The sequence below is a fragment of the Bufo gargarizans genome, chromosome 6 (assembly GCF_014858855.1).
Source record: "Bufo gargarizans isolate SCDJY-AF-19 chromosome 6, ASM1485885v1, whole genome shotgun sequence".
Classification (NCBI taxonomy): Eukaryota; Metazoa; Chordata; class Amphibia; order Anura; family Bufonidae; genus Bufo; species Bufo gargarizans.
Window position 1 is genome coordinate 347212766 of NC_058085.1, and position 21873 is coordinate 347234638.

General features: G+C 42.6%; 1 protein-coding gene across 1 annotated transcript in view; it reads left to right on the forward strand.

The window, feature by feature from the left end:
* Positions 1 to 21873, forward strand: part of HPSE2 (heparanase 2 (inactive)) — a 290889-nt gene that overhangs the window by 254824 nt on the left and 14192 nt on the right. The window contains exons 9-10 of the mRNA XM_044298791.1: positions 2491 to 2605; positions 20809 to 20954. Coding sequence (XP_044154726.1) covers positions 2491 to 2605; positions 20809 to 20954 — 261 coding nt within the window. The remainder of the gene's footprint in view (positions 1 to 2490; positions 2606 to 20808; positions 20955 to 21873) is intronic.

The window sequence follows — 21873 nt, forward strand, 5'->3', positions numbered from 1 at the left end:
GATACAAGATGAGATACGGCCTCTAGCCTGGATACAAGATGAGATACAGCCTCTAGCCTGGATACAAGATGAGATACAGCCTCTAGCCTGGATAGAAGATGAGATACATCCTCTAGCCTGGATACAAGATGAGATACAGCCTCTAGTATGGATACAAATGAGATACAGCCTCTAGCCTGGATAGAAGATGAGATACAGCCTCTAGCCTGGATACAAGATGAGATACAGCCTCTAGCCTGGATACAAGATGAGATACAGCCTCTAGCCTGGATACAAGATGAGACATTGCGTCTAGTATGGATACAAAATGAGATACAGTATCTAAACAATAATGGCTGGCTCACAGTAATTTGCATATAATTTCATCATTAAAATACACCTATGAAAACTAAAACACATAATTAAAAAAATATATATATAATTCAAAAACACATGATTTAGAAGACACAATTCATCTCATCTATTTCATGAACCAGGTCCCTATAAATGCAGAGCTCACGCATACATTTCAATAAAAAAATATGTACAAGAAAAAAATAAAATTGATGTAAAAAACGTTTCCTTATTAATTTCTTAACTCCGGACGTGTGTTTCATGTTTTTGGTCGTTATTTAATTGTATAGTTACATCCACACAGTTCGTTAGATTAGTTGTTAGTTTGTAATACTTTTTGTCAGTTTGTAATGACTTGAACCACACAATGCCCAATGTCAAGTGGCTCACTGATCGTGCACGTATATAGCCATGCGGTAAAGTTTTCCGCTCACATGCTGTGCCTGTTACTCACGTATTTGATGTAAGCTGGTGTTGTTGTACTTTCACCCGGCTTTGGATCGTGGTATCTTCAGCTGTAATGGTCTTCACTGCGTGTCTTTTCGCGCATGTGCATCGGGATTGCCGAGACGTCAGGTATGTTATCCGATATTGCGCTGTGTTCTGGATAAATAATATTCACACTGCCTGAAGTAAGGTAATGGTGAAATTATATGCAAATTACTGTGAGCCAGCCATTATTGTTTATTATTATAATTTCGGGTTGTACTGAGGGGTGGTCTGTAGGCTGGGCTCCAGAACGAACGGTGAGCTCCCTCTACAATATTAATAGATACAGTATCTAGCCTGAATAAAAGATGAGATTCGCCCTCTAGTCTGGATACAGGATTTGATACGGTTGGTTATATGGAGATATACAGGTTCTGTATGGTATCCTGTGACACATTTGCCCAGAGATTTTACAGCTGGTCTGTAGATCCTGAACACTCATAGGTTGCCGAAGCTGGCATCGCAGCTGATCCCATAAATGCTAGATTGACGATAAATCTGGTGACCGGGCAGCCAAGGGAGTGTTGTAATCTGGTGGAGACATTCCTGGGTAAGCCTTGCTGTGTGTGGGCGAGTATTATCCTGCTGAGAAATGCCAGTTGGAAGCTCTGCCATGAGAGACACCACATGTGTCCCCCGAATGTCCTGCACATATCGCTGAGCTGATAGTGACCCCCTCGTATCACTACTAAAGGTGACCAACTGTCGTATGTGATGGCTCCCCAGATCATCCCACCAGCAGTTGGGGCATTTGTGTCACTCAACAGCAAAGGCAGGATTGAAGCGCTCACTACAAGGCCTTCATACTCGAACCCGTCCATCATCAGGTCCCAAGCAGAACGTGGATTTGTCGCAAAAAACTATACAGTTCCAGTCTATAGGAGTCCAGGATTCTCAGTCATTGACTGGGTGTCAATGGTAGGACACATAAAGGGAGCCATGACACCAGATTTCTTCCTGCTAAGCACCTGGAATTGGTCTGGGCAGAGACAGGGGTGTGTAATGAAGGGGCAACCTGTAGACAGGTGGATGGTGGACAATGAAACTGTGAGAGCTTACTTGTGCTTTTTGATGGATCAAACAATTCCCTCTACCGGTGGTCTATCTGGGTCGTCTGGAGCCTGTTTGCTGTGTGTGCATGTTCGCAGATAACCACTGCTCCCAACACCTTCTAACAGCTAGATCAGAACATCCTAGATAGTAGACTCAGTCCATTGATGCGCCCCCTCTCAAAGTCTGTCAAATGGGCAAAATGTATTTGAGTATGGTTTAGAGGCATGTCTAGCAGTCAGCGATCACTAATCAAGAGGTACACTACCCAAAAGTAGCCTCTGGGAGCCTTTCTATAGGGCAGTAGGAGAAGCACATTTGCACTCCCTTGTGTTAAGACCCATTGTCTAATCAGACCACACCTGTAATTATTTACTCATGTGCCATACTGTAACTGCCTGCAGAGTTGCAGTAAGTTAATATTTTTATGGGTGCGTTATGTTTTTTGTCAATAAGTGTATATCTATCTATCTATTATTGTCACTGTCATGTCATGTTTTAAAGCTGGATGGCCTTCAGTAAACAAGTCATATTTTCTACTATGACCATGTGTTGGGATGCTTTGTCGTCTCTTACATTGACTAACGCTGAGTTTTCTTACTGATTGTCTTTCTTTAGGTGGCTGAATACATTAGGAATGTCGGCCAATCAAGGAGTTGATGTTGTGATCCGTCATTCATTCTTTGATCATGGATATAACCATCTGGTGGATCAAAACTTTACCCCACTGCCGGTAAGATTATAATGATAGTAATGATGATTTGATAATATGTATCTCTTTAGATAATAAGGTCATACAATTGTATCCTGTCCAGGAAAACTTGTAGCTTTTGATGCTTAAGGCATAATGAAAATTATTATCAGACCTATCCTTGACCTATCATATTACAGACAGATCTGTGGGTGGATTTAGCCAGTGGCGGTACGTTATTTATACACCGATACCTTGCTGTCTGATTTTTTACATTGCACACGATGATACTTTGTTTGAATTCTTGTATTTCTGCAATGTACAAATCCACAAGATAGGTGCTAAATGTATGATCGCCGGTGGTGCGACCACTCAGGGGGTTTGTGTCCTCACGTGTGACCACCTTTCCAGTCTCCAACGTGAGTGGTCTTCACGCATGCACCGTACTGCTCCGTTCACATAGGAGACCCCTGTCCTTGTGATCAGTGAGGATCCCTAGCAATCACACATTTTCACCACTCCTATGTAGAGCTGTTGTTTGTGTGCCAACTCCTTTAATGGGAGTCTGTCAGTAGTTTTGATCATGGTTAACTGCTGACAGTACTAGGTACAGGCTGTGGAGAGCAGGACAAGCATACCTTGTGTAGGGCTTTTATCATCTGGAGTATTGTGTCACGTTCGGTTGTGGGAGGGAAACCCCACACCTAACATATGAGGGAAAGGGGTGAAGGAATAAGGCCTGGAAACTAGGGAAAGGAGATGGACACCTCCTAGTAAAACCCTAATCAAAGTCCTGATTAACTACCAGTATAACAGACCCCAGTTTATACACCTGGAATACCTAGTGTCCTAACTCACCCTATATGACCCTGGTACTAATGTCAGGACTGAGACTACTTGTTCCTCCAAAAGGAAGGACGAACAGGAGTTTCCCCTCAGGCCTAAACACAAATTACAGGGAAATGCAACACACAAAATAACCCAAACAAAATACAAAAAGGGAAAGAAAACACTTAACTTCAAGTGGCTATGGCAGCACTAGGAACTCAGTCGAGATCCACACACCAGCTATCCACAACTCCAACAGAAGCTATAACCTGCACAGCATATTGGGAGAAACAACAATAAATAGAGAAGGTTAAATGACCACAATAGCCACACCTGGGGAAAGAAGGTGTGACAAGCACCAGAAACAACACAGACGTTATTTGATCCAAACGAAAAACATATCGGATCAAACCACGTGTTGCCAGTCTTACCGATCTCCTGTGCACCTATCATGGGAATGTCCGTGACATAGTGTGAATATGAACGTTTATTCTGCCAGGTTCTGCTTCTGCAAATGCCTAGGAGGTGGAGCTTCACTGTGAAGTGCTCTTTACAATGAGCTGCTTTACAATCCCCTCCCCTCTGCTCTAAGTGACAGCGGTAGCATCCAACCAGGAGACCACCATAGCTGTCAGTCAGAGCAGAAGGGAGGGGCTGTGATGCAGCTATTACAAAGTGAATCTCTGCCTCCTGGGCACTAGCAAGAGCAGAACCTGGCAGAATAAAAGCTCATTCTTACTACTCCTGATAATAAAAGCTCAACAAAAAGGTATATTTGCATTGCTCTCTCCAACCTCTATCTAGTGCTGACTCTTTTAAAAAAAAATAGGCATGAGGTGGCAAATGCAGGTTGTCTCTCATTCCATCAAGTCTTGGTACTGCTTATTCACAGAGCATGCTAACTAAAGAGATAAGGGGGGGGGGGGGCACATTTATTAAGACGGGCCTCACCATAACTTCGGCGCATCCAGCGCCAGTTCTAAATGTAATACAGCTTCCAAGCTGTCCTACATTTAGACCATTTTATAAGCCTAAAACAGACATACACACCCACACTTTTAGACTTGGCATGAGCGGGGAGAAGTCGCAGATATCAGCGCAACTAACCCTTGCTCCACCATCTGCGCCTGAAATACGCCTAATTTAGGTGTATTTCAGAATAATAAATGACCCTCCTAAAGTTCTGGACATTGAAGTTGTGATTACAAGTAAAGTAATTTCCACCTACATAGAGAACCAAATCCCCAAGGTATAGTAGCTATGCAGTCTAATTGTAAAATCCTGGCTGCCTACATCCACCACTAGAGGGACCTTGAGCACTTACTGCATACGATTTATAAATTGAAATCAATAATAAACCAGTATGAAGCAAGCACTTAAACTATTTCTAGTGGAGGCTGCAGACAGCAAGATTGTTATCATTTTATTCTGCCTGTATACAGAGGATTTAGTGCTCTTTATCAGAAAGAGTGGATCCCCAACCACTACAAACAGATATTAAGAAATTACTCAAAACAGAACATTAATTGTAAATATGACATAGGTGGATATCATTTGCAGTTGTCTTTGCTTTGTGTGCCTGCTCCAAATTTATGAAATGGTGCATCTTAAAAATATATTTGGCGTAAGTGCAATGTACGGTAGTTTACACCTATATGTGTAAAAGTAGACCAGGGGATGGCCTGGTGTGGGTTGTCACTTTTTGTTGCGACTTATTTTTAAGCCACAAAACTGACATATCTGATTTACCCCCATACTGGCGGTAAAGGAGACAGAGGTTAATTCAGGTTGCTCCTTGGGGTCCAGTCATTGGGAAGCCCCCTAGGAAGATAGGACCAATTTCCTGGATTGCCCCTTTGTGACTCTCAGTTTATTGGAGGTGGGATGCAGAGAATTTCTGGAGCCTGGACTGGTAAATGTATGACAAGATCCTGTAAGGTGCAACTTTATGTTCTTCAGTATATGTAGTATGTGTAGAAATAGTAAACTTGCATACTACCTACAGTGCATGAATCTACATGAAGCAGAACATCATTAATGCACATAGATTGTACATAGATAGTAAAGTATATGCCCAATGATGTTTCTCTAAATAACTGATGGCTTCCCAGGCTGGGTCCGTAAAGAATCTGATGGCTAATACCTACTAGAGGTATAGGTAAAGCAACATTGTAAAATAGATGCTACACTGATGGCACCACCCTCACCAGCACATATTCTTTTCACTTCAGGCTTTATGTTTAGCAGATGATTGGGAAACAAAAAAACTAACTGACCCAACCATCATGGATGCAATAATTAGTCTATAGACTGGAATACATTAGCTGACTACAGACTACAGAGAACCATGGTCTAGATGGGAGAGCCCCTCACAGCTTAAAGGGACACTGACAGGGCCAATAAGCATATTGAAGTATATATATGGCACTACAGGTCTTATAATGGGTATTACAATCATATAAGTATCCCCCCTGTCCACATTATACATACAGTAAACTTGAAGTTTTATAACCTGCTCCAACGGTCTTCAATCTGCCCAAGGGGCGGCGTTTCACCTCTCTTGCGCCCAGCCAGCCTCCCCCAACTGCCGCTTTGAAGCGCCGCCCAGCTCATGAATATTCAGTTTGCTGGGCGGCTTCTGCGGTCCCCGCTCTGAAGCGCTGCGCTGAACAGTGCCCGGCACATGCGTCGGATCTTGTGAAGTCGGGGACAGTAAGCGCCGCCCAGCGAAGTGAATATTGATGAGCTGGGCGGTGCTTACTGTACCGGCGCAAGAGAGGTGAAACGCCGCCCCTTGGGCAGATTGAAGACCGTTGGAGCAGGTTATAAAACTTAAGTTTACTGTATGTATAATGTGGACAGGTGGGATACTTATATGATTGTAATACCCATTATAAGACCTGTACTGCCATATATATACCTCAATATGCTTATTGGCCCTGTCAGTGTCCCTTTAATACTCTAGCAGCAGGTCATGGCAAAAACTGAAATGCCCCTTTGAGGGGCATGGCACTTAGAACCAGTGTATTAATATTATGCCTTAGACAGACCCCCTAAATATATTCAGGCCTCCTATAGTAACGTCAGGCCTAATTTCAGACCCCAGACCCCTAAATTAATATCAGAACCCACATTAAGCCTCTAACCTAATTTCAGACGCCAAAGATAGAAACATTGAAGAATGATGGCAGAAAAAGGCCCCCTGGCCCATCTAGTCTGCCCTTAAATTATTTACTTTAGGGCTCATGCACACAAACATATTTTCTTTCCGTGCCCGTTTTTTTTGCGAACCGTATGCGGAACCATTTATTTCAATGTATCCTAAAAAAAAAAAAGAAAGTTACTCTGTGTGCATTCTGTTTCCATGTGTCTGTTCTGCAAAAAAACAGAACATGTCCTATTATTGTCCGCATAACAGACAAGGACAGGACTGTTCTATTAGGGGCCGGCTGTTCCGTTCGGCAAAATACGGAATGCACACGGACGTCATCCATATTTTTTGTGAATCCGTGTTTTGCGGACAGCAAAATACATACGGTTGTGTGCATGAGCCCCTATACTGTATTTTCTATGTAAGGATAGTGCTTACCCCAGACAGGTTTACGGTCACATGTTGTTGATTTCCCAACCACATCTGCTGGAAGTTTTTTTTTACAAGCATCACTTACTTGATATTTTCTGACATTTTATGCTTCTGATGTTGTCCCCAACTAATTCCAGAACGTAGCTCCTATATATACTATATGTCAGACCTTTAAATATATTCAGACCCCCCCTATATTAATATCAGACCCTAGAGCAGACATCCTAAATATATTCAGACCCACACTGACTGATATAGTACATCGCATTACATAGGTATTGCAGTGTATTATATAGGTCATCAGAGGATAGCAAGTTCAAGTTCCCTAATGAGACTTAAAAATGTTTTAAAAAATTAAAAAAACAAGAAAAAATACAAAAATAGAAGCCCCTTTATATAATATATATATATATATATATATATATATATATACACATAATTGGTATTGACATGTCTGTAACAATCTGTACAATAAAAGGATCACATTATTTATCCTGTACGCTAAACAAAAATAAAAAAATTCTTACACCTTACAAAGCACGCAATAAAAATTATCAAAAAGACATGTGTATCCCAATATGGCATCAATGAAAACTACAAAAAAAAAAAAAGACACAGCTATCAGAAGAAAAAGAAAAATCTTATAGGTCTTTAAATGCAGCGACATGGAAACAAATAAATAAAGAAAAAGGTATAGAAAACATAAAGACATAAAGAAAAATCACTATATCAATCGGGTATCGCCATAATCGTACTAATCAGTAGAATAAAATTATCATGTCACTTAAAACAAATACCTAAAAAGTATTGTCAGAATTGCTGTGATTTTTCACCCCATCACACAGCAAAAAATGTATAAAAGATGCTATATATTAGATTTAGCCCAAAATGGTGCAATTTCAAAATACTACTTGTCCTTCAAAAAAACAGGTCCTGATTTGTCAAAAAATAAAATAAAAAGTTTTGGCTTTTGAAATCTACAGATAAAAAAAAAAAAAAAAAGAGAGAATGTGTGCGTCCTAAAGTCCAAAATAGGTGTTAAAACTTGGTGATCGGATGCTAAAAATGGGGTGACTCCTGGTAGAACCCAGTGAGTAGACATGTCTGAGACTACTCTACAATGCAGCCCACAGCCTAACATCAGAGGAGAGAAGCTCTTGAATTTCTTTAGCAAATACTTCATCACATCTACTGTTCCTTCAGATTGAGTGTATTAGGGAGTCGAATTGTAAGAACGCTTTTCCAAAAATGTGTCTCTAAAGTAAGAACCCTTAGTTTACATTGACTTCGTAACACCGGAATTAGGAGAGATGAGTTGGGATTGTGTTTCTTTTTATGTGCTCCCTAGGACTTTGGCTTAACAATAGACAGACAGTTTTGGGAAAATGGTGCAGAATGTGCTTCTCCTTGTGGCCTGTTTGAACTCTGCTTGGAAACGTCTCTCGCCAGATTGGTCTCTTTAACTACTAATAGGAGACATTAGTTAATGTCAGAAGGAACATGTTGAAAGCAGATGGAGAGTGTTATACCTCTGAAAGTGAAATGTTAGGAAAACATGAGGCGAAGTGCGACACTTCATCTCAGCAAAATAAATCAACAGCTACGGCTAATGAAGGATTGCGGGATGAAAGTTTGTTACCAAAAATGTCAACAGATATTTTGTGGTGAGACCCCGGGTCAAAAAGTGAAGACTCTGAATAGTGAGTACTTGCTTCCTGCTGTGTTACCCACAATGCAATATAGTTATGGTGTTCACACATTCAGCGCTAATCCATTCACATTACCATCATGGTGCATGAAAGTGCAATCCACTTTTTACAAGATTTTACAGGTTAAATCTTTTTTAAAAAGCTAAACAAATTCCTTTGCTTAATTGTTTTTCTACTGATTTTGATTTATTTCATTTCATATACAGTTGCAAGAAAAAATATGTGAAACCTTTGGAATAATATGGATTTCTGCACAAATTGGTCATAAAATGTGATCTGATCTTCATCTAAGTCACAATAGACAATCACAGTCTGCTTAAACTAATAACACGCAAAGAATTAAATGTTACCATGTTTTTATTCAACACACCATGTAAACATTCACAGTGCAGGTGGAAAAAGTATGTGCACCCCTAGACTAATGACATCTCCAAGAGCTAATTGGAGTGAGGTGTCAGCCAACTGGAGTCCAATCAAGATGAGGTTGGAGGTGTTGGTTACAGCTGCCCTGCCCTATAAAAAACACACACCAGTTCTGGGTTTGCTTTTCACAAGAAGCATTGCCTGATGTGAATAATGCCTCGTACAAAAGAGCTCTCAGAAGACCTACAATTAAGAATTGTTGACTTGCATAAAGCTGGAAAGGGTTATAAAAGTCTCTCCAAAAGCCTTGCTGTTCATCAGTCCACAGTAAGACAAATTGTCTATAAATGAAGAAAGTTCAGCACTGCTGCTACTCTCCCTAGGAGTGGCCGTCCTGTAAATATGACTGCAAGAGCACAGCGCAGACTGCTCAATGAGGTGAAGAAGAATCCTAGAGTGTCAGCTAAAGACTTACAAAAGTCTCTGGCATATGCTAACATCCCTGTTAGCGAATCTACGATACGTAAAACACTAAACAAGAAGTGGATTTCATGGGAGGATACCACAGAGGAAGCCACTGCTGTCCAAAAAAACATTGCTGCACGTTTACAGTTTGCACAAGAGCACCTGGATGTTCCACAGCAGTACTGGCAAAATATTCTGTGGACAGATGAAACCAAAGTTGAGTTGTTTGGAAGAAACACACAACACTATGTGTGGAGAAAAAGAGGCACAGCACACCAACATCAAAACCTCATCCCAACTGTGAAGTATGGTGGTGGGGGCATCATGGTTTGGGGCTGCTTTGCTGCGTCAGGGCCTGGACGGATTGCTATCATCGAAGGAAAAATGAATTCCCAAGTTATCAAGACATTTTGCAGGAGAACTTAAGGCCATCTGTCCACCAGCTGAAGCTCAACAGAAGATGGGTGTTGCAACAGGACAACGACCCAAAGCATAGAAGTAAATCAACAACAGAATGGCTTAAACAGAAGAAAATACGCCTTCTGGAGTGGCCCAGTCAGAGTCCTGACCTCAACCCGATTGAGATGCTGTGGCATGACCTCAAGAAAGCGATTCACACCAGACATCCCAAGAATATTGCTGAACTGAAACAGTTCTGTAAAGAGGAATGGTCAAGAATTACTCCTGACCGTTGTGCACGTCTGATCTGCAACTACAGGAAACGTTTGGTTAAAGTTATTGCTGCCAAGGAGGTTCAACCAGTTATTAAATCCAAGGGTTCACATACTTTTTCCACCTGCACTGTGAATGTTTACATGGTGTGTTCAATAAAAACATGGTGACATGTAATTCTTTGTGTGTTATTAGGTTAAGCAGACTGTGATTGTCTATTGTTGTGACTTAGATGAAGATCAGATCACATTTTATTGACCAATTTGTGCAGAAATCCATATCATTCCAAAGGGTTCACATACTTTTTCTTGCAACTGTACAATAATGTATTTGTTTTTTTACCGGACTCTTCAAAATACAAAAGCACGGTGGGCAACGCTTTTCTATCCTTCTTTGCCAACATACTGTATACGATCAATGGGTGGCAAAAACGTGATTTGAACCCACCCTAAAAAAAAATTGTTTACTTGGTATCTGTACATTTTAACTGTAAATCATCATAAAAAATCTGAGTGCTCCTTTAGCATGCTTTAACCCCTTAAAGGGATTAGGATAGACCATCAATGTCAGATTAACTGGTGCCTGAAACTCCGCACCCCCAATAATCAGCTGTTTCAGGATAGCTCCATTGTCCGAAACTGTGTAGTGAAAAGGGCCAACTACTGTAGCGCTGCCCCCGTTCACTTCAGTTGGAGCAGCACTGCAGTGACCGGCTTTGCCCAGTACACAATGGACAGAGCAGTTAAGATCCAGCGCTGACTTTCTGCGCTAGACCAATCCCGGAACAGCTGTTTGGAGGGGGTACTGAGTGTTGAACCCCGTGCCTCCAACAGGATGTATTAGCGTGCCTGTCACAATGACTATGCACTGTAATGCAGGAGCAGAGTGCATAGCAAAGGTTATTAAAAGATCAAAAATTCTTAGAAAATATTTTTAAAAATATAAATATTATACATTTTAAAAAGAGTCACAAATAATCAAAAGGTCCCGTTCATTTGAAAATAGTATCAATAAAAAATATAACATGCCCTGCAAAAAAACAAACCCTCACACAGCATCATCTGCAGAAAAAAAAAAAATTGTGGGTGTCAGAGTATGGCCGTTTAAAGCAAATTAAAGGGGTTATGTACAAAAAAAATAATAAAGCACTGTAATTCTGATGTTCAGCAATATATACATAAGCTAAGCAAGTTTTAGGAAAAAAATTAAATTATATATATATCTCCTCATTTCCCTAGTTCTGTTCTGGCCCTTTGTTGACATGCAGTTTCAGACGGTGTGTAATAACAATCTCTGAGGTTTTCCTCATGAATATTTGTGGAAGTCAACAAATATTGCCTTTCTCTCACCATGCTCTGCAAAGGGAGTGAATAAAATTACTGCCCTGTCTGCAGTCTGACAGCTGAGATACTCATGTTGTATGTGTAGGACTACAAGTCCCAGCTGTACCGTACAGTGACACTGCTGATACACACAGGATCTTGTACCTGTTCTTATGCAATGTGTGCAATGCTCTGCAGTCACTTCCTCACAGCCAGCAGAAGAGTACAGAGGAGAAAACTCCTCCAGTCTTTGTCAGCTCTGTGCAGGGTGAGGAGAGAGGGAGGATCCTGTGCACAGCATTTATCTCGTCACTGCCTGGAGGAGAGCAAATCCTGCAGCTGCTCAGTACCTGAGGCAGAGCCTCCAGCCCTGACTCTGTGCTGCTGATGGTAGAATGGGGTTAAACTTTGCTGAAGAATCCAGCAGAAGGGGAGGCACAGGACAGACAGCTCAGCCCGAAGATCAGGCAGTACAGGGGGGTGACCAGGGTAGCGCAGGGGTCGTGGCTTATCATTTCAACAAGTACAGCCTTTATAGTGATGTTCCGTGCAGAGACACAGACCTGCTCCTCCTGCTCCCTCAGGCTTGTGGACAGAATGTCACCAGAGCAGGGAAAGAGGCTGACATCACAGGTGACCCTCAGCTAACAAAGAGAACAGGGAGCTGAACTGAGAACCTCTTACATTTGCTTAGTTAGAAACATAGAAAAAACAAAAATAAAACTTGTTAAGCATTTTAGTTTAAATGGGTTGGCCCATCTTGTACACTGGAGGCATATCACTAGGATATGCCCCCAATGTTTGATAGCTGCGGGTCCCAACTCTGGGACCCACACCAATCTCTAGAATAGAGTCTGCGAAGGGAAGGTGGGTGCACCTCTCATGCGGGGCAGACCTAAAATTTATTTCTATGGGACTGCCGAAAATAGATGAGCACTGACTTGACTATTTCTGTCAGCCCTAAAGAATGGAGCGGCGGCTGCGCTTCCCATTAATTTTTAGGTTGCAAATGCATTCCAAACATACATGTGTGTACTTTGTTTCATTATTTCTTATGTCCAGAAAACATGCTTTTATTCTGCTGAAAAACGGCTCCTAAGTGCCCAGCTGGGCGGGCTTTGCTGTTCCAAGTGCCCAAAGGAAGCCAGACTTAAAGGGGTTGTCTCATCACAGACAATGGAAGCATATCCTAGAGGTGCAGGTTCTATAAGACAATGGAGACATATCCTAGCGATAGGCCTCCATTGTCTGTGATGAGACAACCCCTTTAAAGAGGTTTTCTAGACGTTAATATTGATGATCTATCGTCAGGATAGGTCATCATTATCTGATCGGCAGGGGTCCGACACCCGGCACCCCCGCCGATCAGCTGTTTGAAGAGGAGTCAGTGCTCCATGCGAGTGCGGCTTCATGCTCCTTACCCTGCAGAGGTGTAGTGTAATGACCAGGAAGCTGCGCTCGTATGGAGTGTCACCTCCTCGTCTCACAGCTGATCGGTGGGGGTGCTGTGTGTCGAAACTGCGGAACAGATGCAGACACAAATATACGGTCGTGTGAATGAGCCCTAAGCCTGGCACTAATTCCATAGACATAGTCCACAGGATGGAATTTAATACATCAGAAATGGCACATAATAAACCACATATTTTTTAACCCTTTAAGCAGTGGGACACTGCACAGGGGTCTAATACGCTTCCTATTCTCTTTAAGAACCTTCCTTTTCCTTCTCTTTTTCGCATTGCTGAAAATTGATCTTGACCCGGAGGACTGCACAACTCCAACAAAAACAGCTTTACAGTGATTTATTTTCCATGTTCAAACCCACTTTACTTAATGTACTTTTAAGTAGCGCTCTCAAAACAGTTACTTTCAGTCAAGGCAAATGGCATCCCATGGTGCACAACAGTTACGGACAGGTGAAAATTGTTAAACAATTTAAGAGCTGCAGGGACTGAAAGGAACGGCAAGGCCAGACTTTGACCTGACTAGGTGTAGCGGCTGCAGTTTTCCCGTGGGAGCTATCAGGAAGATGAAAGCAGTGGAACATACCTGTGCTGGGTAACAGGGATGGGAAACCTGAGCCTCTCATTCCTGTCCCTGATGAAGACTTTTCCACATGTCGCCTTTGTGCAAGGTCAGCTGACGGATGACAGATGTGGAACCTGAACTAGAAAATCAGTCACCGCTGTATCAAACAGGCTGCTTGTCGAGCTGGTGACATGTAAGACTCATCCCTCCGCTGGGACAGAGATGCCTTATCTGTGCTGGAGAAGAATCACAATGGAGATTGTATCATCTTCATATTGGTGATGTTATTATACCATTTATACAGTATATATATGGACCCACGTCCTCCACCACTATAACCGCTACACCCTAGGTTCTTAACCTGCGGTGCGTGCACAAAGGCAGTCCTAGCAAGTTCTCCATTTAAAGAGACAGTCTACACCAAACTTTTCCCATTGAGAGTATTCCTTACAAAGTCCTTGGTCCTGAGAAACTGAGAAATGCCATATTCACTGTTCTGGCTGCGTATCAGCAGGGATCTTGATGTGTCTCTGGCGACTACCACTTCCAAGCCCAAATAGCTGAGCTTTTAATAAAAATTTAAAAAAAAATTGGGGGGGGGAGTGAAATAACCCCAAAAAAACTAAATTCTGCCATTTTTGCCATTTTGGCATTCATCTCTGTAATAGTTCTGACTTTTTTCATTGCTAAAAAACACAACCACTGTTAGTGGTGGTTACCACATGAATTGCAAAAAAAAGGTCACAACTAAATTGCTAAATAACCAGAGAAATCTCCTAGAAATAGAGAAGCATGTAAAAGTAAAAGGTAATAAAGGCATCAAAAATACATAAAATGTGCCACAATAAAAAAAAAAAACAGTAGGCAAAAAAGTGATGATTACGACCACGGCAACATATAGATGAAAGTAGCTGTCTTATTAGGATCTGTGGAACTGAACCATAAATGAACCCTAGGGTATGTCCAGCAATGGTCAAGGCGGGGTTGGGTAGCTATTCCTAGTTGTCCTTACTTGGCCTCACCTAACCTTTACGTAGGAGGAGCACCCGCCCTGAAATGAACAACCCCTCTGGACTGTCCCTAACAGCTTGCTGGGATGCCGTATCTCCAGTCCCAAGCAGGTGGTACCAACCTCACTCACATGATAGAACGGGATTCTGGCGTTTCTAGCATTTTTGGACATAGCAATATCAATTATGTTTTATTTTATATTTTATATTGTTTATTTAATTTCATATGTAAATGTTTAGGAAATGGGGTGATTTAAGTGTTTTTAATTTTAATATTAATTTTTTTTTTTACTTAGATTTTTACCCTTAGGGGACTTGAACATGCGACCGTTTGATTGCTTATGCCATAGACTGCATTTGGGTCTTTTTATCTCTCTCTCAAGAGGTTTCCAAATATTTACAGCGAGTCCAGAGCTCAGAGGAATTTCGTGCAGTCTTCTAGAAGGGTGCAAGATGCCACCTTCTCCTAAAACATGTTAGAATTCTCACATGTACAGCACTATTGATTTATGCCAAATATATATATATCTGAGATGCTAATCTACACAGTAATAGGGTTATTCTCTGAAACTCCATAGTAACCCCCATGGCACATGGCATAATGTATATAATCACAGAGCAACCTGTAATGTTCATAGGAAATCCCGTATCACTTCTTATTCTCACAGACAGAGACATCTTCACCGGTAGATCCATACATTTCCTTGTAAAATTGGATACAGTTGTATAAGAGCCTTAACCGTGACGTCACGGCGGAATACTTGTGGTTCATAGATGACCGTGCATGACGGTGGCGTTTATCCTGTGGCTCGGGTCCTCTGTCGATTGCTTCCTATTATTAGTTCAGTCTGCTGCTCGCAGGGAGGACTGTAACGTACACATATTTTCTTTCATACTTTTGCCATTAGCAGGCTTCAGTGCACATGTGGTTGTAGGAACGGAGCGCAATAAACCGCGTTGTGTAATACAATGTGGACGTTTCTTCTGATTTATGTGTTGACAAGAACTACTGTTTTTGTAACGTAAAACATTATTTGTCAAGTTGCCAGCATTAAAAATCGAACAACGTACCATATGCCGATGACATATGCTGTTATTACTGGAGGGACAGTACAGGGTCGCACTAGGACATCTCCTTTCCATGTGCCGCAAACTACAGCAAATGTCTATCATAAAGGAAGTCTCTGCTCAGAAATCCACGGCCACCAGTGTTCTGATGTATTTGAAGCCAATGATTGTTGAAGGGGTTTTCCTAGATTTTTGGATAGGTCATCAGTATCTGACTGGTGGGGGTCCGACACTTTAAAAAGGCCTACAGCATGTGACGTCACTTTCATCGAGCTGAGCTGCGAATACCAAGCACAGCCGCTATACAATGTACGGCGCTGTGCTTGGTGAGGCGGGAGAATAGCAGATTGGTGGGGGTCCCGAGTGTTGGACCCCTACCGATTAGATACTGATGACCTATCCTGAGGATAGTTTTGGAAAACCCCTTTAAAGGGGCTACTTCTTGCAGATATCTGAATTGATCACTATGGAAAATCATTCCCATTTGCACCAATATCATTCATGTGTATTCACAAGGGAAGCTGAGATATGTGGTGCTGTCTGGCAGGAATCTCATTCAGTAGAATTTTCTTAGATGCCTATGTAGAACTGAGAAGAAAGTATCAAGGTGGTCTCCAATCAGTCCAAATCTGTTAACACCATTATAAGGTATTATAATCTAATCCAAATGGGCTGCAAATGATGCGGACAGCATACAGTTCCCTGTCCACATCCTTCTCCACAAAAAAGATAGAACATTTCAGGAGTTTAAAAAAAATGGCGGCATTGCGGATCCGCGATTTGCCGACCACAAAACCAATACAATCTTGTGCATGAGCTGTAAATCTCAGCTTCCTCAGCTCCCATACATATAACTACCATACACACATTAGAATATTTGGTTTAATTCCAATTAAACCCCAATTTCCTGTATGAATGTAGATAAACTTGTATCAGTAGCATACATAGATAATAGGTGGTTCATAACACCAATCAAACTAGGCCTTACATTATAGTGCCAGGTTTGACACCCTAGACAGAAGGGTATTTTTCATTACCCCTTGTATTACCTTTAAAGGGGTTGTCAGGGTTCAGAGCTGAACTTGGACATACCCTTATTTTCACCCCCCTGAGGCTAGCATCGGAGCATCTCATGCTCCGATTGCGCTCCCTTGCCCTCCGCTAAATCGCGCAGGGCCTGGGCTCTTTTATTTTAAATAACACACTGCCGGGCAGAAACTTCCGCCCGGCAGTGTGTTCGGTGACGTCACCGGCTCTGATGGGCGGGCTTTAGCGCTGCCCTAGCCGTTTTGGCTAGGGCAGCACTAAATCCCGCCCATCAGTGCCGGTGACGTCACCAGGCTTCCTTGCTGCCCCATGGAGAGCCCCGGTACGTCACCGGATCTCCAAAAAATGCCTTTGCCCTGCGCGATTTAGCGCAGGGCATAGGAGCATGAACTGCTCCAATGCTCATGTCAGGGGGGCTGCCAGGGTGAAAATGGAGGGATATCCGGGTTCAGCTCTGAACCCAGACAACCTCTTTAAACCGTTTCCTACCCCCCTTGCTAATAATCCAGCTCTTCTGTAGTTGGAAGACTTATACAGATTCTCCTACCCAGTTGCAAAAGAGGTAGGGATAACCTGGTCTGGGCTACCTCTCTCAATGGGTCTATAGCTACAATCAAGTTGCCCTATGTCGATGAATGTGTGTCTGGAGTAAGGGTACTTTCACACTTGCGGCAGGACGGATCCGACAGGCTGTTCACCATGTCGGATCCGTCCTGCGGCTATTTCGCCGTGCCCGCGGACCGCCGCTCCGTCCCCATTGACTATAATGGGGACGGGGGCGGAGCTCCGGCGCAGCACGGCGCTGCACGGAGAAAGGCCGCCGGACTAAAATTACTGCATGTCAGGCTTTTTAGTCCGGCGGCTTTCTCCGTGCAGCGCCGTGCTGCGCTGGAGCTCCGCCCCCGTCCCCATTGTAGTCAATGGGGATGGAGCGGCGGTCCGCGGGCACGGCGAAATAGCCGCAGGACGGATCCGACATGGTGAACAGCCTGTCGGATTCGTCCTGCCGCTAGTGTGAAACTATCCTAAGGGTACTTTGAACTATGGACATTTGTGGACATTTGCTCTTATTGCTACTACACAACGCCATCAATTCACTACTTTATTGCACTTGGAAGGGTTAACTTGCACTGTGTGATTTATGCTGTTATTTACACTTATACTGTTTTATATTGTTGAACTGCAATTTTATATGTTTATTGTAATATATCCTTTTCATTTGCATTGTATTTACATTGCACTGTGGAAAGGGTTAACGCAAAGACTTTAGGAGTTTCTATTTATGTACTGACAAATTAAAAATGTTCCACATTAAGGGACTATGCAAAGATTTGGAGGGAAAAATCAGACACACTAACAATTTGACTGTGTAGTGGAGCTCTATTGTTTACATCTGAAGACTTGTTTATGTCTGGAAAAAAAAGTCTTAGTAATTCCCATAGACTTGTATTGAAACTCTATACAAGTCTTTGACAGGCTGAATTTGCAGCAAAAAAAAAACATGGCGTACATGCATTACACCACCTTTTGGGGCTCGTGAGAAGGGGTGTGACTTACCACAAGAGGCGTGGCTTTATGGGAAAGGGGAGTGTGCCAAAAGCAGTTGGAGGAGACATTGCTCCAATGCATGTATGGTGACAGCACTGGGATCTAGACAGCTGTCCCCGGTTCTCCTCCAGTTTAGTACCCCTGCAATACACCTCTATAGAGACTGTGCTTCGATATATAGTAAGCTGTGAAAACCTAATGTGTAATGAGCATGTTCCCAGGGATAAATAATCATGAGCATATTAACGCCAGAGAATGAGAATAAGCACCAGGAAATGGTGCTGAATTAACATTAATGACTCACATAGTATTCCTCCTAGCCAGCTGTTTCTCCTGCACTTGCTGCAATAAAAAGAACAATCAGACAACAGCTACTCATTAGTCACTAATGTGATCCAGGTTCCAGAGCTCCAACCACTATTAATAGCTTTACGACAAACATTGTTCCCGCAGCCAGCTCCAGCGATGAACTGCATCAGACAAGCCCGTGATATCCCCCAGTGTACGGTGCATCACTGACATATATACGTCTCCTTAATGAGGCCGTCTATAGAACCGACGAAAAGAGCAAAACATAAAATACATTACCCCAGTATTACCCCTATAGGGTGAGGAGTTGAGTGTGTGCACATTGCACTACTGTGTGCAAAGACCCGTATGGCTGTGCACAGACTACACTATAACTGTGCGGTACAGACTCATTGTGCATTCCATATGGTACCTCCGAGCGACATTCTAGCTTCCCCTCGGGGCAGTACGTCTAGAAGGAAATACTTCCATTGTACAGAATGTGATGGTGCACTCAATGATCATTTTTCTCACATAATCGGTGGTGCACAAACGTACACTATGGGCCCATAGAATTTGTATTTTTGTATATCGCTTAGAAAGAAAAGAGCCATCCGGATCAGTGACATTGCCAGTAGTGTTGAGCAAATCAAAGTCTACGAATCAAAGTCGATTCGCCGCAAAGTCGAATTTTTTCGTGCTTTGTGGTAGCGAATCGATTTTCCCCTGAATGGCGGTAAAAAGTAAAAAAATAAATAAAAATCATACTTACCTCCTCCGTATGAGCACACCTTTATCATACTTCCCTTCTCCGTTTGAGCACAAAGAGCCGGCCGCCGCCATCTTGATTGAAGATCTTGCAAAAAATCCCGTGCACGGTGAAGTGTGACATCACCACACCAGCCGACGTGATGACGGGACGCGCAAGATTTTGCACTAGATCTTCAATCAAGATGGTGGCAGCCAACTCCTTCGCAATCTAATAGTTGAGGTAAGTATGATTTATTTTTATTTATTTTTATCAGATGCCACGATCATCTATGAACTGAGGGGTACAATGATGGGGGCGGCGCAATCACCGCTCCCTGCCATTGCACCCGCTACTGACAAAGAAATGCACTTCGTGATGAAGTAATTAATCACAAAGCATACTTACTTGAGCCCCTTTGTTCCCCTAGTGCCACTGCAGCTCAAAGGTCTCAAAGGTCTCATTGCATCAGCATCCTGTTTGATGTGGGTCACCAGTGATAAACCGCATGGGAGACATGTCACCGCTGTGGCCAGTCATTGGCTGCAGCGACCACGTGACCCAAGTCAAACTAGATGTTATCATGGGGAGAACTGACAGCTGCGGTGGCCTGGGTGCAGCAAAGGAGCCAGAACCCAGCAGGGTTCAGGTAAGTATCATTCCCTCCACAAGGCCAGCCACGCTGGGAGGGGGGAAGAGAGGGGGGGTCTGCCCAAGATGCCCCAGGGGTGAACAACCTCTAATTTCTCATGAAACTAGTTCAACCCAATATTGTGGCATGCTAGCAAAAGCCTTGTCAGGCTGCAATTCACAACACAACCAATGGGTGGCAGCACGTAGACACAGAAAGGATAGACATCACAGAGTATCATGAAATCTTGTTTTTTTAAAAGCTGACAGTCTGTGGTATCTTTTGTCCACCCAAGAGGAAAGGTAAGGTAGCATATCTGTAGCACTGCATCTCTTATTACGTGATATAGAATATCTTCATGAGAAACTATACTACATTTCAAAAAGAACCGGAGTATAATACAGAAAAAAAAAATGTAATTAGGTGTATTTACAAAGGTATTTAACGTTTTATGTTGATTATTTATAAACTGTAAAGATTGTTCCTAGGTGGACGTAAAGCGGGTGCACTGATGAACTGATGAGGGGCTATAATGTATAGTTATATGTTTAGCATTTGTCATTCAGTTTATTCCGCTTTTCCCATATTGATGACCTATACTCGGGATAGGTCATCAATATCAGATGGCCGAGGTTCTGACTCCTGGCACCCCCGCTGATAGCTGTTGCACTCTGATGAGCGCTGTGTTGTCTTCATGGTCTACCTTCATGCTATCGACATTGCAGTCAGTGGTGAATTGTGATTACAACTGCTCCGTTCCATTCAAGTGCAGGTAAACTATGAAGAGAAGGCAGTGCTCGCCAAAGTGCAGCAGTTTCTTGCCCGGGAGTCGGATCCCCACCAATGTCTTGAAGATAGGTCATCGATATAGGAAAAGCGGACAACCCCTTTAAGCCCTTTATCCCATCATGATATTCCTGCCTTATGTGTTTCAGGATTATTGGTTGTCCCTTCTTTTTAAGAGACTTGTGGGTCCAAAAGTATTAGCAGTGCATGTGGCTGGTATACAGAGAAAACCTCGCCCGGGAAAAGTCATACGTGACAAACTGCGCATCTACGCTCACTGCACCAGCCATCATAAGTAAGTTACTGGACATCACAGTTGATGATATTACTAAAATCATCGTTTTTTATTAGGTAGAAATAAATCAATATCTAATGTATAAAAGCTATGTAATTACTGTAGTTTGCTGTTTTCTAACCCTAACTCTGCTAACAATAAACCTTAAACTAGCTGACATTAGCGATGTGCTAATGTCAGCTAAACCCAACTAGCCTATTCCTACTTTTATCTATGCCCCTGTTACTCCAGAATTATAACTTTTATAATATGCTAATTAGCCTCTAGGGGCGGGGGGGGGGGCGTTGCCCCTGCTCCTAGAGGCTCTGTTCTCCCACCTCTGGCCACGCCCTGCTACACTAGATTGACAGGACCAGGCAGCGTTGGTCTCCTACTGCCGGCCATGTCTGCTGTGTAAATCTCGTGCCTGCGCCTTCCCATTCAGTGAGTGAAGCACCTGCGTCAAATACTGAACGGCGCAAGATTTCCCCAGCGCACAGGGCCGGAAGTTGGAGGTGAAGGCTGCCTGCCCCCCGCACCTAAAGGCTAATTAGCATATTATAAAAGTTATATTTCTGGAGTAACGGGGGCATAGATAAAAGTAGAAATAGGCTAGTTAGGTTCAGATGACATTAGCACATCACTAATGTCAGCTAGTCTGATAGGGTTAATTCTGGTGACAGAAACCCTTTAAAGTCTTTGGGGGAATTTTTTTTATTATTTAATTGTACTCATTTTAAACTAAAATTATTTTTTCAATTAGTCTTTTTTTAAAATTTGAGCCCCTTTCTCTGTACAGTCTTGAGATTCTCTAGTAGCAGGCTCTGTGTTTTTACTGTGTTCCTTAACTCTCATCTCTGACCATTACAAACCCTCATTATAGCTCAATTCTGATCTTACTGATAAGAATGCAGCTTAAATAAGTGTTTCGGAGCTATTA